Source organism: Lissotriton vulgaris, chromosome 7 (assembly GCF_964263255.1).
Source record: "Lissotriton vulgaris chromosome 7, aLisVul1.2, whole genome shotgun sequence".
Lineage (NCBI taxonomy): Eukaryota > Metazoa > Chordata > Amphibia > Caudata > Salamandridae > Lissotriton > Lissotriton vulgaris.
Window position 1 is genome coordinate 1,664,446,927 of NC_141695.1, and position 21,574 is coordinate 1,664,468,500.

Consider the following 21,574-nt stretch of genomic DNA (forward strand, 5'->3'; position numbering starts at 1 on the left):
TATCAGTCCAAACAACCCTTTAGGTGACGTTGTAAAGTCAACCCTATAGACCAGCTATCCTAGGGGTAGCATGGACAAAGCAGTCTTTGGCTAAACTCAAGAGGGCATGTGAAGCCAGCTGTTTTACCATATGTAACCCCTTTAATACCAAATGAAAGGACACCACACAGGTCATATATAAAATATATATGTATTTATTTCTAGCACAACCCCTCTGAACTCTTTATGAGGTCAGAGGCACACGCACATAACAAGATACTTAATTATCATACAATAAGTTGCACAATATACAGTAGCACCCTAGGGGCACGTCAAACCATATACTAAAATAGTGGTATAAGAACCACGTCACGAACAAAGGATAGGCCTAGGGCATCGCTGGGGCTACACTGTACTAGCAAAGGATAGGAAGTAGTAGGCCCAGGGGAGGCGTGTGCAGTGTCTTTACACACACGCAAGTTACCATAGAGTTAGAATGGGAACAAAAGAATTGGAAACTAGTTCTTTTAAGGCACTTCTGGATAAACTAGGAGAAAGCTACTTGAAACTTAAACACTAGGATAGTCAATACTCACAGGAGCACCGGGGTACTCGCGTTACCTCACCCACAGGAAGCGGGTGCATAGGTGTCAACGTGTGTCCGGTTTCGTCGCTGAATCCTATGGAGCCTTGAAGAAAGATGGTGAAGGCGACCAGGAGAGAAGTGTCCGGTTGGATCCAAGGGCGGATCGGGGATGAAGAGTACCTGAAAGCAGAGGGGACAGGAAGGAACCAGGAAGGAACCAGGCGATGTCGCGAAGCAATCAGGTGATGTCATGAAGCTTGTCTCTGCAGCCACGTGGACCATGAGGTGTCGACGACGACAAGGCTGGGCACGGACTGTCCCACGAAGGATCTCGCTGTCGGTGGTGTTGGCCTCCGGATTGGAGTCAACAAGCCTTGGCTACGGCAACCCACGCAGGAATCGAAGATGGCTTCTTAATCAGACCAGCAAGGTCTGATGGGTTTCTCCTTTTCAGGGAAGCAGGGGCCAGTCTGGAGCAACCAGACTAGCGGTGTAGATTCAAGTTTCGTTGTCACAGAGGCCACTAGCCAACGGGCAAGTGACCGGACAGACGCGTCGAGCAGGAAAATTCAAAAGGGCCCCACGCAGCACTCGAGGAGTGTGGAGGGATGATCTTTGGTGCAGATGATGCTCGCGCTGGGGCTTCTCAATCCCCAATGCACAACTTCGAGGGTGCCCAGAAGTTGCACGGAAAGCAATTCGCTGGCTTTCCAAGATGGCCGGTCCCACGTCTCGCGTCGCCTCCAAGGGTCTCAGCTTTGCTGTGGCTGTGGATCGGGCTGAAGGAAGTCTGGAAGTCCGTGTCTTGTCAGGCTCTGTGTTCGGGCTCCGGCGGGAGCGACGACAAAGCAAACCGTTGATCGCTTGATTGTGCCTGCTTGTGCAGGGTGGTCACTCCTTGACCACAAGGGAGATTCTTCAGTCTTCTATCTTCAGGTAGAACGTCAAAGGTCCAGAGTTTCGTTTCAAGTTTCAGTCAGGATTAATCTAAAGTCTTTGGACTCAGCTCCTACCTATATACCAAATTTAGGGGCTGGATTACCTGCTAGGTCCCTCCTATGGGTGGACCAGGGAAGGGGGTGGTTACACCCCTTTCCCTTTGTCCAGTTTCGCGCCAGAGCTGGGGCTGGAGTGCCCCAGCACCGGTTTGAACTGGACTATGCATGGGACACCTTGTGTGCCCCAGGCAGTATCTCGTTTCATTTAGCCCTCCCTGCCCCAATACACTAGAGCCTGTCTGGGGTGGTGCTAGCACCTCCCAAGACAAGAAACCTATTGTCCAAGCCTCCCTCGCTGGAAGGACTCCCAGCAGCAGGAGGTCAGACTTGTGTCTGTGGCAGCAGCATCCATTTTGTGATGCTAAGGCTCTGGTTAACTTTAACCGGGATTAGTAGGAACAACATGTCTTCTCTCTCTAGAAGGGTGGAATGTTACCCCCGTCGCCAGAACAGGCGAGGGTGTATTATTCCAAAGCGTATGATACCTTACACAACATGTTTTGATAAAGCCAAACCAGAGTTAGCATTTTACCGCGAGGTTCATAATGCACTTAAGAGTATATGGTATGGCTATATCCTAGAACAGCTATAACAACATGGTTCCGAAAGCTGCAGACAGGCTCAGCTCATGCTAGAGCCTCATCTCACATAAAACCAAGCACTCTGCCTCCAGGATTGTTAAGGCCTGCCATAGGAGTGACTTATAGGTGTCTATGTGTCTAGATATAAGGTTAGATATAGGAATACTATATCTAAGCAAGGGGTGATTACACGACCTGCCCCAACTGAGTGATCAGCCAGTTGTGTCAGTTTGGATGGCCAGCCAGGGGTGGCAAAAGATATGCTGAAGCCCCTGGTAGGCCTTGGATGCACCTATGCCCTGGGGTACCTATAGTACACTGAACAGGGGCTCATAGGGTGACCCAATATCCAATTGGAGATGTACCTAAGTACATGGAGTCCATTTTACAGTGAGAGCAGATAGCCTGGGGCCCTGATTAGCAGGATCCCAGGCCAACTAAGTCGAAAACCAGCTAAACACTAGGCAAAAAATAGGGGGTAATCAGAGTCAGGTATCCACCTTCCTACACTAGCCTTAAACTCTATTGTGACAGGGCCGATGTAAGCATGCTCATGGTTACTAGTGAGGATCAGGAGACCGAGTGAACATCTCCCTGACCTCCTCTCCTACAGCCCCCAAGATGGGTCAGTGGATGGAGTTGTCAAATCAGACACCCTCTCTGCCCAACAGCAAGCTGATTGCAGACTGGGTCTGCAGCCTTATGCACAGCTCTTCTCCTTGATCCCTGGCCAGACACCCTGGTGTACCCATGATGTGGACACTGGAGACAGCTTGCCTGAGAAAACAAAAATCTATCGCAAGTCTGACAAAGTCAAGGAAAGCATCAAAGCTAAAGTCAGCAAGAGGCTGGAGTTGGGGGTCATTGAGCCAGCCCAGTGGTCCTAGTCCCCAAACCTAATCCACAGGATAGAAAGAGAGAAATTAGGTTTTGTGTGGACTACAGAGGTCTCAATGCTGTAACCAGGACTGAGACGCACCCCAACCCCAGGGCTGATGAACTGATAGACAAGTTAGGGGCTGCCAAATACCCAAGTACCTTAGACTTAACTGTAGGGTACTAGAAAACTGGCATGGCCCCTGGAAAAAAGAAAAGAAAGCATTCTTAACACCTGATCGGCACTTCCAGTTTACTGTGATGCCCTTTGGTCTAAAGAATGCCCCTGCCACATTCCAAAGGTTGGTGAATCAAGTCCTTGCTGGGTTGGAAGGCTTTAGTGCAGCTTATCTTGATGATATTGCTGTGTTTCACTCTTCCTGGCAGGATCACCTGGTCCACCTAGAGAAGGTTTTACAGGGCCTACAAGCTGCAGGCCTAACTCTCAAGGCATCAAAGTGCCAGATAGGGCAGGGAACTGTTGTGTACTTGGGGTACCTTGCAGGTGGAGGCCAAGTCCAACCCCTTCAATCCAAAATCCATCCCATTCTGGATTAGTAAGCGCCAACAACCCAGGCCCAAGTCAGGGCATTCCTTGGCTTAACTCGGTACTACAGGAGGTTTGTGAAGGGATATGGTGCCATTGTGACTTTTCTCACAAAACCCACCTCCAACAAGATGCCCATGAAAGTGAACTGTAAAGTTGGCTGCCAAAAGGCTTTTGACACCCTAAAAAAGGCAATGCCCACAGCACCTATTCTTAGGGCTCCAGATTACTCCAAGCCTTTCATAGTGCAGACTGATGCCTCTGAACTAGGGATAGGACCGATGATGGACAAGACCAACCTGTTGCTTTCATAAGCAGAAGGCTACTCCCCAGAAAGCAGCGTTGGAAGGCCATTGAGAGGGAGGCCTTTGCTGTGGTTTGGTCCCTGAAGAAGTTGAGACCATACCTGTTTGGTGCTCACTTCCTAGTTCTAACTGACTACAGACCTCTCAGATTGCTAATGCACATATAAGGAGAAAATCCAAAACTTTTGAGGTGGTCCATATCCATAAAGGGAATGGACTTAATGGACTTTACAGTGAAACATAGACCTGGAACTGCCCATGCCAATGCAGAAGGCCTTCCCAGATTTTTCTACTCAGACAATGAAGACTCTCTATCTAATGGGCCTGATACTGGCCCTACTCGGCTAGGACAGGGTAGTAGGATAGAAGGCTAGTGGCCATCCGTCTCCTGCTGACCAAACTCTGAGTGGTGATGAGATGGGCTAGGGGGCCTGTCCCAACATAGGAGGAATGGCACAAGGACATGGTGCACTGTAACACGCAGTCACATGTATACAGTCAGATCCTTCCACCACAGAGCCATCCCAAAGACCAGATGTATTTAGTGGAGAAAGAAACAGAGGGTGAGCAAGTAGAGGGGCTGTAAAATCCAGGCCACTGACTTGGAGACAGCTGAGTGAGTGTTAAGGGCATGTGTGAAAATACCAGGAACTATATGGCCTAAGTCAGCAAAAGAGAACCATGCTAGACGAGATATCATTATGTGACTGACTGCCTGCTTTATATTAATTTGAAGGAATGCCACCATAACATTCTTCAATTACTCAGAATGCTAATTGCTAGTAGGTACACCATTGTGACCAGTGCTTAGTACCACACTGTAATGTACACATGACATTGTAATGTTACATTCATGAGATACCCAGCCAGATAGTATGCTTATTAGAAGTTTGCCAATAAATAAAATATATAGAAAAAAATGGTAATTCATTTGTTTTCACATCCGAGACTGCTCGGGACATTATTTATAAATGATTTACAATGTTTAATTAGCTATGTTTTAAAAAGGAAAGCAATTGTACTTTTAGATAGGCAGTACGTTTTCTTCCACAATGAGATACTAGTGATTAATTTTCAAACCGGTCTCTTGCCTTTATTTTTCTCATTTCTCCTACACTCCCCTCATTTTCTTCCTCCCAATACGACGTTGCTATCCCTATGGCTCTATTGTACTCTCTGTCGTGACCGCTCGCGTTTTTCGGGATTAGAGTCCGGTGTAATCAGCACATGCTTGGCACGTCCCCGCCAACAACACCAGGTAGGTGTCCTGCTGTCCCACCAGAGGCTACCAGGCCACTGGACACTTCCTCCCCAGAGCACCTCTGTCGCATGTTGCACAGTCCCTTTTAAGCTGCACCGGATAGAGCTCTGGCCTTCCCCTCCGTTCCATTGCCACCAGTCTGTATTCCGCAGGGGCCACGCTCCTTGCCCCACAAGCAGGCGCCACACGCATGACAGTACACCGGCCTGCTTGTAATCGGCAGTCCCTGGGCTCACCTGTTGCTGCGCGAGGGCCCAGCACCTCTCAGGCCTCTATTTTGCAGTGTCTCACTAGTGCCTCACCACCTATCTCCAGAGGCACCCCCTGCACCCGGCCTTGTGCTGGATCGCAACACACAGGTCTCTGCTCCACACAAAATGGGGTAGCCCCTAAAATGGCGCCCACTCACCACCGCACCAGTCCTTGGGTTCCCAGGCCTCTGCAGCAATCACCATCGACTCCCAGCCGATCTCCGCCACCTCAGGGCACACCAGGCTCACCACCCACCCCTTCGTCTTTCACGCTAGGGTATAGCTTTTTGGGTTTGTCCATGTGATACGTCCCAGCATACCAGATCGCACAGTCTGCGGCACTCCGCCAATTACATTTGTCAGCGGGGGACGATTATCAACTTTGCCCAGTATCCTGCTCCTGACATGGGCAGATCCGCGTTCTGCGGTAACGTCCTTCCAGACGCCTGCCTCTCCCGTCTGCTTTAGACGCAGGTCACCCCAGGTGCCAATCAGGCTGCCGCCACTCACGCCACACTTCTGCTAGAGGCCCGTCTCACCCGGGCCCTGCTCCTCACCATAGCGCCCGCAGGCGGCGCCGATAGGCCCGGGTCTTCAGTCCACAGCGGGTGTCAGCAGCTCGCCTCCTACACCTCAAAGCTGGGATTGTTGGCACCCTGCAGGGTCGATATATAGCCAGACCCTCAAGCCGTGACTGACTAACCAGATTAACGATGACACGTACTAATATTGCGACCTGGAATATACGCGGCATGCACACACCATTGAAGCGTTACTCTATCTTCTCCTACCTCCAGTGGCACTCAGTGGGTATCGCCCTTTTGCAGGAAACACACATGACCCAGACAGAGCTTGACCGCCTTCGCAGGCGTTGAAGAGGACAAATATATGGCACCACTTTTTCAGCGCATGCGTGGGGTACTCTGATCTGGGTATGAGCAGGCACTCCCTTCATCTGTGAAGAGGTGTTAGTGGATCGGGAGGGCAGGTACACCCTCGTGCGGGGGAAGATGAATGGTCATGTGATGTTGCTGGGTTCCCCATATGCCCCTAATGTAGACAGCTGTCCTTTCTAACACAGCTCTCACGGGTCTTGAGCCCCTATGCTAGGCTCCCTTGGCTGCTTGGCGGGGATTTTAATATGATTCTGGACGTTCACTTGGACAGATCTTTCCCCCCCTCTCCGCCCGACAACGATGGTGTCCAACGCGCAGGAGCTTGGGGACTGGCTCTCTAACTGGGCACTACAAGACTTGTGGCGCATCCTCCACCCGACTGAAAGAATCTACTCCGATTATTCAGCAGTCCATGATCTGCATGTCCGGTTGGACAGGATGGTGGGTTCCCAGTCTTTGCTCCCGCTTATTGCGCAATCAGAATACCTTAGGTGGACGTATTCCGATCATAACCCCCTGTGGTTCCAGATCAGCTGAGAGGCAGACCGTCCGCCTTCACCCACATGGCGACTCCAGCCATGCGCACTGGAGGACTTAGAGTTTCGCTCTTCCCTGGGAAAGGCTATTCTAACATATTTCGACATTAATGAAGGGACGGCGAGCAGCGCATTAGTTGAATGGGACGCCCACAATGTGGCTATCAGGGGGCACTGCCTAGGAGCCACGTGGAATATACGCAAGACACTATCAACCTCCCTCGCACGATTAGAAGCCGAGCTACTACAATATGAGCGTGAAGGAGAAGGGGAGGGGCAGAAATACCGGTCGACTGGGGAACCTCCATGCCCAACACGCAGAACTTCTGGAACGTCTGCGGTGCCACAATTACAAGGCGCACACAGCCCGAACCCATGCCAGGGCGGACACAGCGGGCCACCTACTGGCCTTGCTGCTGCGACAGGAGGGAAGTCATGCCCTCATGCCCAGATAGGAGCACTTCGCACGGCGGAGGGGACGCTGGTGTATACACAGCGCGAGATCCACTGAGCCCTAACCAATCACTACATGCAATTATACAGAGCCAGAGGAATTGGCCCCAGGCATCTCCTGGAGAGATTCTTGGACCCTATCCAACTGCCCACAGCCTCAGAGGAACATAAGGAGGCGCTTAATGAGCCTCTCTCCTTAGAGGAAATTGGGGAGGCGATCAAATCCATGGCGTCTGGGAAGACGCCAGGGCCGGACGGCTTACCTGCTGAGTACCCCAAAGCATACCCTTAGTCCCTGGCGCCATTACTCCATACGTTGTATGGCACGGCGGTAGAGGAGGGGTCGTTACCTCCTTAGATGCTGGAGGCATACCTGGTCTCCCTGCCTAAACCAGACAGAGACCCCACAGCTCTAAGATCATATAGACCCCTGGCGATGCTTAATGTAGATTACAAAATCCTCGCAAAAGTACTAGCTGAACGGTTGGCACCGGTGGTTCCCCACCTGGTCCATGCTGATCAGAATGGGGTTGTCCCTGCCAAGTACACGTCGCTAAACCTATGAAGGTACTTAAGGGTGGCGGCCGAAGCCACACATAAGTGGCCCAGGGCGAGATGTCTCATCCTCGACCTGGAGAAGGCATTAGATTGCTTAGAATGGGGCTACCTGTTGGCGGTGCTGTTACGATACGGGTTGGACATGGGGTTCCTCCAAATGGTCGACTTACTATACAAAAACCCCACAGTCCGAGTACGGCTAGGCCCCTACGTCTCTGATGCTATACCTGTGGGTCGAGGCACTAGGCAGGGGTGCCCCCTGTCCCCGTTAATGTTCGTGCTGGCAATTGAGCCCCTAGACGTTGCTATACGTGCAACTTTGGGGGATGGCATACCGCTGGGGGACTCGGTCCATCAAGTGTCGCTCTACGCTGATGACCTGTTGGTGTATGTGAGAGACGTGGGGCAAATACATGGACAACTGGCCCAACTACTGCAGACCTTCAGCGCCATCTCGGGGCTCAGAGTGAATGCGGGTAAATCCGGTATTTATGGTTTTGGGGAGGGAAACACTGACCCGGTATACTTTCTGGGCGGTACACGGGTCCAATGGAGGGAAGGTACTTTCCGCTATCTGGGGATACAGATCTACCGCCAACCAACTGATTTGTTCGATGGGAACCTGGGAAGGGCAGTCACCGCCCTAAAATCGCAGGTGCACTTCTGGAGCACACTTCCGCTGACAACCACAGGCAGGGTGGCGCTTGTCAAAATGGTCATGCTCCCTCGTCTCCCGTACTACTTTGTTAATTTGCCCCTATTTATTCTGGCGGCCTTTTTTAACATGCTCATTAGGATGTTGCGGGACTTTATCTGGGGCACCGCACGGCATAGACTGGCACTAGCGAAGCTATATCTACTGACGGACCAGGGAGGCCTGGCTGCTCCTTGTTTCGAACACTACTAACTTGACGCTCAGCTGCAATGGGTTGCTCGCTGGCTGGCAGATAGGGGTAGGGACGATACGGCCACAATACTGCCGCCGTACTCGCTGGAACGAATAACCAGAATCTTTCACCCTGCGCTGCCGTTGTGAGGCCAACGCCGCTCCTGTTAGCGGTGGCATACAAATGTTATCAGAGGGCTTTATATCGCACCAGGGATGTCGTCCTCTGGAGTGCTCCCCCAGTGGACATGGGGGGCTTACAGCTCTTACGCTTGGGGAATGGTGGGAGGCTGATATTTGCACACTCAGAGATTTATACCGGTATGGTGAGCTCATACCATATGAGACCCTGGTGGCGGAGGAGGGGATCCCACCTCGGGGGGTTTTAGCGCACCGCTCCCCGATAGCGGGGTTGACTGCCAAATGGGGGGACGGGACTAAGGAGCCCAGTCAACATCTAACCATGCAATATCTGCACGTCATGGGGAGCGGCAGGCACCTGGTCCGCTGGTTTACGGCATCGTTGCGGGCACATGCGGCTTTCAGCTTAGATCCACTCTGCCGCAAATGTGAACTGGACCTGGGGCAGTCACTGGTGGATAAGGAGTGGGAAAGGATACTTAAAAGTCCTGTGCATATCCCTAGAAACATGCGGTTCCGCCAAATCCAGCTATTTATCGTCCATAGGGCTTACCTCACACCGAGCTGATTAACAGGTATTTTCATCGTAACGATGCGCTGTGCCCCAGGTGTAGCAAGCTGGGGGTGGGATTCTTGCATATGCTATGAAGTTGCCCTAGTCTGGGTACATACTGACGCACAATTAGTGGGTTGCTGCATGATTGCACAGGTCGCACCATACCCTTTGATTGGCCTGAGTACATATTACACCACTTCAGGAAGACCCCTAAGGACAAGGTAGCATCCTGGTTCCTGGCTCTGGGACTAGTGGTTGCAAAACGCCTCTTTACAAAGAGGTGGAAGGCACACGACCCGCCACACACAAGGGTGTGGAGTTCGTCATTTCAGGCATGGGCTAGGGCAGAGGAGATTGCTATTCGAAGGGAGAAAACACTGGGGCTGCGGAAGGAGCCTATAGTGGCTCACTGAGAGCAGATGCTTTGCGCGCTTCAGCAAATGGAAGAGGAGAGACATGGGAGACACCCGGAGGGAACAGGTAATGACCACATAGGCGGAGACATGCCATATGCCAATAAACTGACGTGATATTTCGGTAGCACTTTATTCTTGCTTTAGTCCCGGTACGAGTGCAACCACACTAATGCGGTCATAGCTGCGGAGCGCTTAAGTGGCCACATGGGCGGGATGTGGGGGAGGGGAGAGGAAGTTAAATATGCACACCTGGGTTGATGCTGCTACGGTTATGGTTCCTTTGTTTTATAAGTAAACCATCTGTTTCAGTGATTGAGGTTAATGGTCAGTAAAGGACTGCACAGACTGTCAGAAGGTTAACACACTGCTTCTATATTGTAACTTCAGAGACTGCATCATGACTTTCGGACCAAAGAAAAAGCTGGCTCCGGCGTGAGCACTCCTCGCTTCAATTAAAGTAAAGTTAGAGTACATGTGAATCCTGGGTTGCCGCACACTTATGTGTTGGCAAGCAGCCTTATGCATGACTGTAAGTTTATATATGTGATGCCTGTCATGACTATGTGTAAACTTAAAACAATAAAAACAGATTTGACAAAAAAAAATCATGTGACACATATATGTGCATGAATGTAATTCCTGTAATTCTGTAACTAGTATTACTTAAACAGCCTTTAAAAAAAGCCCCAGGCCTGTGCACCATTGAGGGGCGAAACACGTGCAGGCTGATCTAAGTTCTCTGCTGCCTTGCAATTAAATAGAGGCTTTCATTTGTTTTCAACTGCATTAAAATAAACATATATTGTGACAATTAGTACGAAATCTCTGACCACTATTTTACTCGATGAATATCAAACAACATCGTTATTATTATTATTGAGGATTGCTTCTACCTTACTTAAATGTGTTCTTTTTCAGAATCCTACAAATAAGAGCTAGGCTATATTTATATATATCAAAGATGATCGCATGATAAGAACAACTCACAGTCAACCTTGCACATATTTGTGCCTGGAATCAGGTGGTGATGATCTGTGGAGGGAAGAAAAGAGAATGTCGAGAACTGTGAGGGCTTTGAATCTGTCAACCAGGAGTGCTATATTAGCTAACAGGCACACTGCTACATCGTGATGCAGAAGTGCTGTACCGCAAGCCCTCAAAGCTGCAGAAGAGCACAGGAACATCTCTCTATGACCACAATGTACACATAGGTGAGGCACCGTGTTTACAGCTGTGGTAGCTGTGAAGTACAGAATAAGCCAAAGCGAGCCAGGCAAGCAACAGCTCCCCTGGTTATAATCAAGCAGCTAAATAGGCAGCCATGGCCCGTGCAGGTAAGAGCGGTGTAGTGTAGGACCGGTGTGTAGAGATTTCGCCAGACGACAAAGGAAAATTAATTATTTAATTTTCCCTCGTCATCGTCCGTCGAAACTCCCCCCCATCCGGCCCCACCGCACTTACTTGCAAGGGCGACGGCTGTAAACAGGATATGGGAAAAACAACAACTTAGCACCATGTACAGAAAAAAGCAACAACTTATCACAGCGAGTTTCGGAACTTTTCACCGCTGCAGCGCCGAAAACACAGACCCGTAGACTGCTCGGCGAGTGCTCACAAAATGGCGCCCGACGAATGCTTCTGAGCCGCTGCGCCCCATGGAATAAGCGGGGTCCTGCCTTGGCTTTGTGCACATCGAGATGGTGACGCAGGACTGAAGTAGAGGGGGGCGTGCTTCTGCTGGCCTCGGTGGTGGGAATTCGAATTGAGGAGCCGAAGCAGAAGGCAGAGCCCACCCGACCGTGTCCCCTGCGCATTGGACCTGCTGACGCCGCCTGGCTGTCGATCGTGCTGATCCCGAGGCCGGCGGTGGTGAGTGGGGTGCGGCGCCTTCGGGGCCCGTAGCTGCGGAGGCGGGAGGAGGCCCTGGGTTAGCGCCGCGCACGGAGAGCTGCTGCTGGGGCTTTTGGGGCTGTGTGCGTGGCGGGGCTGCTGGCTCTACAAGCCACATGAAGTTGGGCCGCCGCACAGCCTATTGCCGCCACATCGCCAATACCGCCACTGGGCCTTCTGTTGCTGCTGGGAAGCTGAGCTCATATCCCTCTTGCTTGCCTGCACCTTGCTGTTGTCCCTGGTGAGGGAGGTGTCTGAACAGCTAACTGACGGATTCGGCTGCCGTGTAGCCTGTGGCAACTGCGTGTACTTGAACATTGGGACTGAGTGCTACGCTGCTCCCCTGGTGTGCAATATTAGTGTTCCCCTTCATATGTGCGCCGCTGACGCTTGCGGTGTGGCCTGAGACTGGGTGCCGCTCTTTGGAAAACCTCTGGGTGACTCTGGCCTGTTGTGAGCACAATATCTCTGGCGCTTGTATTTGAGTGTACCCTCTCTGCTCTTCACGTGTCGAGAGGCTCCTTCTTTGAGGGAAACCTCCTGCTATTATTCACACGACTGTCCAGTGCATGCTTTTCTGCGTCTGTGTCTTGCCTAATTGACGCGGGGCGCACCCACTTGTGTCTGCTATGGGGAGAACGGACAAGACACAGCCTTGCCTCACGTTTGAGGCTCAAATATCATCTAAGTCACAGAAGGCTGCCACGGACTCGGAGGCAGATGCTCATGGAGATAACCCCCAACACTGGAAGCCACTCTATTAGCAATGCAGCGCAGTCTTTAATCTATCGAGGGCGCAATGGCGGCTGTGAACCATCAATTAGATCAGTTGTCTGCACAATTCGAGAAACAAAATGTCCGTATGGGGAAGTTGAGCAACAGGTCTCTGCAACAGAGGATGGGCTGAGTGAGGTGTCCGCTTAACATGGAGAAGGTGTTGTCCATCATCCTAGCCAAGAATGAGGATTTAGAAGCGCGATCCCAGCGCAACAACATCAGGCTGAGTGGGTTGCCGGAGTCCACTGTGGGGAGAATTGAGACTTCCATTGAGAACCTTATTAAAGATATCTTTGGTACTGACCACCTATCCCACATGTTCATTGTTGATTGGGCTCATCGCTCTCTTGCGGCGAGACAGGCTCCATGCGCCACTCCTCATCCCATTATAGCAAGACTCCTGAACAGGGACCATGACACCGTTTTGTGATTAGCCAGAGACAAGGGGTCTATTGAACACCAGGGCAATACTTTGGCTTTTTTCCCTGATTTCACGGTGGCTGTGCAATTTGTTAGAAAGGATTTAGTGCAGTTAAAAAAATTCCTACAAGCTGAAGGGGTTCCATATGCCATGCTATATCTCGCACGTCTGCGCATAGGGCCAGATGGAGACTCAAAAATGTTCTCTAACCCTAAGGCTGCCCTCGAGCATGCTAAAAAACTGAAATGCAGGCGGTGTGAGTGCAACACACCACATGACAAAGAGGATTGATATATTTTTACATGCTCCTTGTTACTAATTTTGTAATTGTATTGCTCACTCAGGGATGTAATATGTGTATGATTCTGTACAGGTAGTTGTTTATCGGTGGGGTGCCTCCCACTTCGAGAAGCTTTTGTGCTCCAGTTATAATGCGCGCTGTTGTGGATTGGATTTGATACTTTGGCACAGGTACTAGACCTGCTCGGCCACCTCCCACTGGTTGGGATGCTAGTAGCACTCTGCATTCCCCAAATGGGTGTACCCCAAATGCAGATTTGTTTTGCTTGTTTTTGTTACGGGTGGGTTTCATTGAATTAGGATGGCTTTGGCAAAGTTTGGGATGCTGAAGTGGGTGGGGGGTTGGGTATGGGAGATTTGATGGGGCAGGCTGCTGTTGTATTTACTCTGTGCATTTGTTGTAAAAATTGGTTATGCCACTTTAGGTATGCATGACACGATGTATAGCGCTGGTATTCATACAATGCTGTGTGGACGGTATGAGTGGTATGGTTAAGTTCATTACTTGGAATGTACGCTGACTTAATTCTCCGAAAAAAATAAGATCTGTTCTGGCACACTTGGAAAGACTAAAAGGTGCAAGTAGCCCTACTCCAGGAGACGCACCTCACTACGGAATCAGCGCAAAAAGTTGGTACGCGGTGGGCAGGTGCGACAGTTGCATCTTCATATTCCACCTATTCGAGGGATGTGATGACCCTTGCTAAAAAAGAGGTCCCCTTCACTACGATTAAGAGTGACACGGATGAGCATGGGCGAGTGGCGATTGTGTATGGGCAATTGGGTGGCAAGAGTGTGCTATTGGTTAATGTGTACGGGCCAAACACTTTACGACCTGTTCTTTTCGAATGTGTGGCGCCAAATTTCTGGGTTTTCTCCGGCTGAGATAATTTGGGGGGGTGATTTAAACGTTTGTCTAGGTATAACCTTAGATAGGGTCAGTAGTCACACAGGGAGGACTAAGCAGGCAGCGGAGTCGCTATTAGGGCTATTGGATGCTGGTCAACTACATGATATCTGGCATCTCCAACATCCGGGGACTGCGGACGCACGTTTGTCTCCTTTGTCCGGCATAGATTTTTGGTTTGTCTCGGAGGACTGTGAGGATCGGACACATGGCTCGTACACTTTCGGACCACTCTCCAGTGGTTCTTGAACTGCAGATGCCCACATGTGAGCAACCACCTTTTACATGGAGGCTTCAGCCTACTAATTAAAAGACCCGGTTTTTAAGCACACTATTGGCGAGGCAATTCGTAATTATTTTGGAGAAAATGAGGGCTCAGGTGAGAGCGCTGGAGTGCTGTGGAAGGCGTTTAAAGTGATAATCCACGGTGCATGCCTAGGAGCGCAATCTTGAGTGTTACGAGATCGTCGACGCAGAATAATTAAACTGGCGTCTGATATCTCTACACTTGAGTGTGAATATGAGACGAATCCTTCCTCACACACTTTAGCTAAGATAAGATACCTTGTCACTGACTATAATGAAACTGTTGATCAGGAACTGTTGCATCGCTCCAGGCGCAGCACTGCTCGTTACTATGGGGAGATGGGGTCGTCCTAGCCGATCCCTGGTGCAGGAATTGGCAACACAGCGTAGTCAAGTGTGTATTAAAGAACTCTTAGATGAGGAAGGGGATGCACACTACTCGACTCCCAAAATCAGCGATATAGTTTTGAAGTTTTACATTGCGCTCTATGCGGCCAGGGATGCCCCGTTGATTGCAGAGATAGATTCCTATCTTGAAGACGTTGCATTAGGGTGGCTTTCAAACGCGCACAGGGAATATTAATGCAGCCTTTTGATGTTGAGGACATCAAGTTAGCTATTATGTCATTACCTACCTGTAAGGCAGCTGGTATGGACGGGATTCCCAGCTAATTTTATAAAGCCTATGTGGAAGATCTTGCCCTATGGCTACTGGCTGTGTTTGCTGAGGCTTACGAGGAGGGGAAACTTCCGCCTACCCTTAAAGAGGCCTTGCTGGTAACCTTGTTGAACCGGACCGCCAATCGTTGTGAATCCTATAGACCTCTCTCAATCATTAATATAGACGCCAAGGTGTGGCCAAGATGATTGCCAATAGGCTACAACCGTTGATCCATCTCCTGGTCTTGCCTGACCAATCAGGTTTTGTATCTGCGCGCTCTACTACGCATAACCTGCGTACTGTGTTCTCTACATTGCACTATTTCAACCCAGACTTCCAGGTGGTGGAAGTGCTACTTGATGCAGCAAAAGCCTTTCACTCCCTACACTGGGATTTCATGTTCACGGTTCTCAGTAGAATGGGTCTTCCCCTGTTTTTCTTCAATGGTTTAGAGTGCTGTACACTGAACCAGTCGCTCATGTGCGGGTCAATGGTTGGGTCTCCTCTGCGTTCCCCATAGGCAGGGGCACGATGCAGGGAGGCCCGCTGTCGCCAATGCTTTTCTCGCGCTAGAGCCTCTGGTCTGCAAACTTACACAAAGGCATGCAGCTGCTGCATTATGATTCCGGCAGAGACCACTAGTGGTTTCCTTATATGCCGATGATATGCTTTTATATGTCCGTGACCCTGCAAATTTTTTACCAGAATTGCTACGGAAGCATGTCAAATTTGAGCGATATTCGGGCCTTGGTATTAAATGGTCAAAGTCGGTGGTGTTTCCCCTGACAGCTGGTACTAGGGAGGTGGAACTAGATTTCGCGCTGACGTGGATACATGACCCTGTGCGATACCTTTGGGTGTGGCTGCACAGAGACCCCGATAGGGTGATATCCGAGAACTATGGTCTGGCTATCGCGCATTACTGAACAGGCAGAACGGTTGGCGCGATTGCCCCTCTCCCTTGCAGATCGGATTGCAGTTGTAAAAATGCCTTCCTACCTAAGCTGCTTTATTTCCTTGTTAACATTCCAATCAAATTGAATATTGCGCTGTTTCAGACGCTCCAATCCGCAATCCTCACATTTGTATGGGGTGGGAAGAAGCCTCGATGTAGTTGGGATGTTTTGGTGCAGCCATTTGACCGGGGTGCGTTTGAGGCTCCTGACCTCTGACTATACTATTTGTGCACGCAGGCGCAGTTTGTGCATTATTGGCATTTTCAACAGCGGTTTCAACCTCATCTCGCTATCGAATCGACGCGGTTATCTCAATGCCCCTGCAGGCAGCGACCCTTTCTTGGGGTTCGGGAGTCCCTAGGACTGGAATTAACCCTGTGCTATGCACTGCATGGGCTTGGAGGATGCTTGCAAAAAAGGCTTGGCTCTCATATCTATATGCCCCGCTGCTGCCACTGGCTTCACATCCTGACATTTCTGCGGCAAAGAAGAAACCCACCCAACGGGAGCTGGCAGATGTAGATATCTCCCGGATGGGGGATCTGTACAAACAGGGTCAGTTTAGGTCATTGCAAGATGTATAGGGGACTGCAGATCGTGGATTCATGTTAACTTTCACCTATGTCAGAGTCCGGCACGCTGTTAGAACCATTTACCCGGAATACCAGGATGAGACTGCGACTCTGCTGGCACTGCAGGCAATGCTGGGGGGGAGGAGCGTAAGGGTCTAATCACCAAATTATATAAGGCCTCCCTACAAGAGCGGGAATTCGGGGAGCAACCTTCCTATCTTAGATGGCAGACTGCGCTGGGGCCTGTTCTTACACTGGAGCTTTGGAAAACTTGCTGTGAGCTAACTGGTAGCCTCACGGCGAATTGTCATCTCTGTATTATCCACTCTAAATTTTTACATCAATTATATTATACCCCTCTGCAACTTGGTAAGTATGGTCTGCACGAGTCTGCTAATTGCATGCGGTGTGGACATGCTGACGCTGATTTCCTGCATGTGGCCTGGATGTGTGTGTATTATCCACTCTAAATTTTTACATCAATTATATTATACCCCTCTGCAACTTGGTAAGTATGGTCTGCACGAGTCTGCTAATTGCATGCGGTGTGGACATGCTGACGCTGATTTCCTGCATGTGGCCTGGATGTGTGCCGGCATATTTGCGTTTTTGGTCCAAGGTGGTGCGTGCGCTCACTGATATTGTGCTGGAACCAGTGAACTGTACGCCTGAACTCTGCTTGCTTGGCTATGTGAAAAACTTAAAGCCCTGTAATATAGTAATATTTGCAATTTCCATACTGTTTGCCAAAAGAGGTGTTGTGTTATGTTGTGGAGCGAAAACTACTCCAACTGTGAAAAAATGGGTCCATGATTAACTTTATTGCAGGGATCAATTGGAGGTTTATGCTGAAGAATTGCCTGAATCCTCACGTCCTAGGGACTTCTGGGCCCCTTTTTAATGCATATTTGATCACCCATCTAGATTTGATATGAACTGTTTTGTGTAAGCCCCTTACTGTCTGGGGAGGGTTGCTTTATCAAGTGGGTCCTATCCTTGAATGTGTTTCAGATTCTCCACTCATGCTTGTCTATGATGTACAGTATTATTCAAAATGCACAATGCACTGACGCCTGTCCGGTTGGGGGGTGGGAAGGGGGGTTGTTCATTAATCCATATTGCTATTCGAATCTCATTCATTTGATTGTAAATATGCTTACTGAAACCAATAAACAAATGTTTAAAAAAAACTGTTCTAATTCCTTTTTTCATCATTAATCAACATACTCAAGAACGCACACACACAAGGAATATAGTTTATGATTGATTTTATGAAAATCAACATCCTATCCTACTGCACATGTGCATAGATGTCAATATTAAAATAAACAAAATAGTGGCAACAAAACAAATTAAATAAAATATTAAAAAGATCTGCAGCACTAACAGTTTTCTGAATTTCTCAGTTTGAAAAGAATTAGCCAGTCTCTCTTCTCAAAGCTCTCTCTTTTTGCTTCTAGCTGCCTTAGCATCAAAAGGAGCCTGAACAATTTTCTACTGTGGCTTCTCACCCTCATACCTTCATGAAACAACTGAAGTGTTGTTCTGTATGAAGAAGGTTGTTGGCGTAGCTGCAGTTAGTAGTTATGGCATTCCCGGCAAGCTAATAAGACCAAGCCAGCTCCAAATTGCCTGCCTACGGTCTTCAAGAAGGATGCTTACAGCTTCTACTTGCTTTAGATCAAAGCCTCTCAAGAAGTTGAAGATGCCTCTCTGCCTTTAACTAGTCTGTATGCAGCTTAAATAAACTTTTCTAATTATTATGAAAAGAGTAGATGTCACATGAAATGATGTTGAAAGCAAGAAATAACATAATAATCTTGTTGACCCTTCTCTTAATTCCATAAAACTTGATACATCACGTGAACACATATATGTTAATAACTGATACACTATCAAACCATAATCAAGAAAATGTTACATGTTATATATATGCAAACAACATTAACTGAAATATGGGTTTATACATGAGAAATGCCCACTCAAATAAATAAATATATGAAATGCAATGGGAAGTACATAAGCAGAAAATTCAAATTTAATGTCAGAAAAATACTTAGTACCTCGCCCTTAAAGGCGATCTACAGCAGATTATAGAAGGCATCGCGAATCAAATCTCCCACGAATCAGAATTGACCAACACAACGGTGAACATGAATAATTAGTTTAGAATATTTGATTCCATGGTGACAAACACTGAAACTACGTCATTTGCATCAGGTCTACCCGCATGAACACTTACAGGTTAGGAATGAAACTTGAGTATTTGGTTATATTCAGCCAGATAAAAACAGGGCAAGGGCTCCTCCTGTAACAATGTTTGTGTAAGAGGGACCCTCACTACTGTCAGGAAATTGACTTGGAACTATATGCACATAGTGTCTCCAAGACTTCTTGTAAGACCTGAGTAAAACAGACACTGGGCTAGATTAAACTCTACTAATCCGCTCAGAATACTAATGGGAAAATATCTAAAACCTCACGTTTACCAGAATCTCTCAATTAAAGTTAAAAGAGTGAAAAATGGACATGATAAAGAAACATGAAAGCACCATATTAAAGACTCACTAACCAGGACATATTAATTAAAAATACAACATGCAAAAAGTTCAAGAGGGCAATTTCGCATTTAAGTGACAATTTTGTTTTAAGACAATTTAAACTAAGAAGTGGGAATGGGTAGCCCCATTAGCAAAAGCAGAAGCTTCTAAAAAAATAGGCAAATCGGGGAAGGAAGTGCAGAACAAGCAAGAAAAGGTGAAGAAGACATGGAAGAACCTCAAAATGTCCCAGAAACTGCAGTGAGAAGTGGTAGTCTGATGTCAATACAAACGTTCCAGTGAGAAAGGAAAAGCCCCCCACATTAAATGTGGAGGATGTCTGAACAGGGAAGTCACTCCCATTTCACTACATCGAGCAAGAACAAAAATCGACTTGGGACTGAGATAACTTCCTAAGACAATATGCAATACAATGAAAAAAATGAGGTACGTGGGAGCCTGGTGCTTCCCCAGCAGAAAACAACCAACATATTTTAGAAATTCAAAATGTATTTGTTGAGAGCATGTGTAAAATTCTCTTCTTAAGAACTGTTTTGGTTACAGCTATGTCTAAATGAGCCCAAGGCTAATAAAAGAGAAGTGCTAATAACTTTAAAAAGAATTTGAAAAAATCATGTTATGTCAAATGTAACAGTTTCATGAACACACTATTTGTAAATCAGCAATGAAATAGAACTGTTTATTCATGGAAACCCTAGACTAAGACATTGTTTCTTACACTGGGACAACCTTCATAGGTTTGAGGAACGACAGGAGCTTTGCTGGTTTGTACATGCTGGCCTTCCCTTGATACTCTGTTAAAACATAATTCAGGTATTTTGCCTGTTTTAAAGAAACACAAGTAAATAAATGCAATGTTACAACTGTATAAATATTGTCATTACAGCCTACATACATTTTCAATTTATACTGTGATATTCAATATCAGTCAGTCAAGAGGTCTTTATTCGATTTGCATCATAAAAGACAAAATACATAAAAAAAACAGTTCATACAATTTTACATATAAGATAATAAATACGTTACATTTTAAAACCATGTTAAAAAAAGTATTAAATTTAGACAATGATGTACAATGGACCCCTGACTACATAAGAGCAATACTAAGTTGCAACTAAAAACTCATAAAAACAAATACAATGGAAACTTCATTTACCAAGGTTGCGAATGCGGAGTGACCAAGCCCAACTCGCGAATTTTGCTACACCAATGGCGATAGGGGCAGAAGTATCAGTTTTTAGAATCCTAGTCGCTGCAACAGCAGATCTAGTACCTAATAAGCGGCAAACTGGTAAAAGCCAAACTTTTCTGGGTAACGAGTACATAGGGCAGCAGAAGAAAAAGTGTTCAATATTCTCTACTGCTGTTACACAGAAAGGACACTTATCGCTGCCACCAGTCGATCAGTCATTCTTTAACAGCTTGGCAAGTATCATCATAATGCAGTGACAAAAAAAAGTATTCCAAAACAATCCAACATCCTCCTGGCAATCCTGAAACCTAACACTCATAGTCTACTGCTCTATAATGAAGTAAATTATCCTTTATTAATTTTCTGGGGTGAGTGTCATACTTACCAAGGTTACAGAGCCATGACATTCTGTATCCACCTTCTTAAAAATTATATCAAGTTCCTCATCATCAGCATTTCCCACAATCCTCTTCATCGCTTCTTTAAAGGCATCCAAATCTAAGCCTAAATAGATCATACAAACTTTGTGACTACTCACATGTGTGCATAATCTATGAAATATGCAAATAAATCCTATGGAAATATACACATTCAGAAATGAATTATAGAAATGTATTGGATTATTTAAAAAGCAATTTATTTTTTAACCAACTGGATATTTCACAATTAATGAGAAGGGCATGGACCTTTAAATTTCAAGTTAGTTATCTGGATTAAATCTGTAGCATTAGCTGGACACTGGGTATAACACAGATGTAACAAAAGTTGCTTATAGAGTGGACGACGGGTCTCATGTGAACCAAATTAGAAAAAATGAAATCTACAAGGTTTTAATTCAGTGCAGTAGTCGACATATTATTGATCCATGGCCTGTATAATGAAAAGGCAGGTCCTAAAGAGTGGTTGCAATTTGTGCATCAACTTTTTGAGACCTTTCTTTCATTTTGCAAACATTGCATTACCAAATTATCATTCTCAGGGAGTTGCAGAACAATCTGCCTGGTGAATATTAATTAGGTAGGTTGCTATGTTAGACATACTATGAATGGTCATGAACACAGAGAAGGTGGACTGAAAGAAACTGCAGTCAAACCAAAACCATCCCTACATTCTCATTAAAAATAGGGAAACTTTTTTTTAAACCAGTGCACAAATTGTAGGTGCGCAAAGACCTGCCTTTTATTTTGTGATGCGACTTATGAGCT

The 21,574-nt window shown here is 47.5% G+C and overlaps 1 protein-coding gene across 1 annotated transcript in view; it reads right to left on the bottom strand.

Annotated features, from left to right (window-relative positions):
• The window catches only part of EFCAB8 (EF-hand calcium binding domain 8), a 1,673,324-nt gene extending 1,652,459 nt beyond the window's left edge, over positions 1-20,865 (bottom strand). The window contains exons 1-2 of the mRNA XM_086932659.1: positions 20,755-20,865; positions 19,896-19,999 (exon numbers count right to left, since the gene is read on the bottom strand). Coding sequence (XP_086788785.1) covers positions 19,896-19,999; positions 20,755-20,844 — 194 coding nt within the window. The 5' untranslated portion in view covers positions 20,845-20,865. The remainder of the gene's footprint in view (positions 1-19,895; positions 20,000-20,754) is intronic.
• Positions 20,866-21,574: the final 709 nt, after the last annotated feature.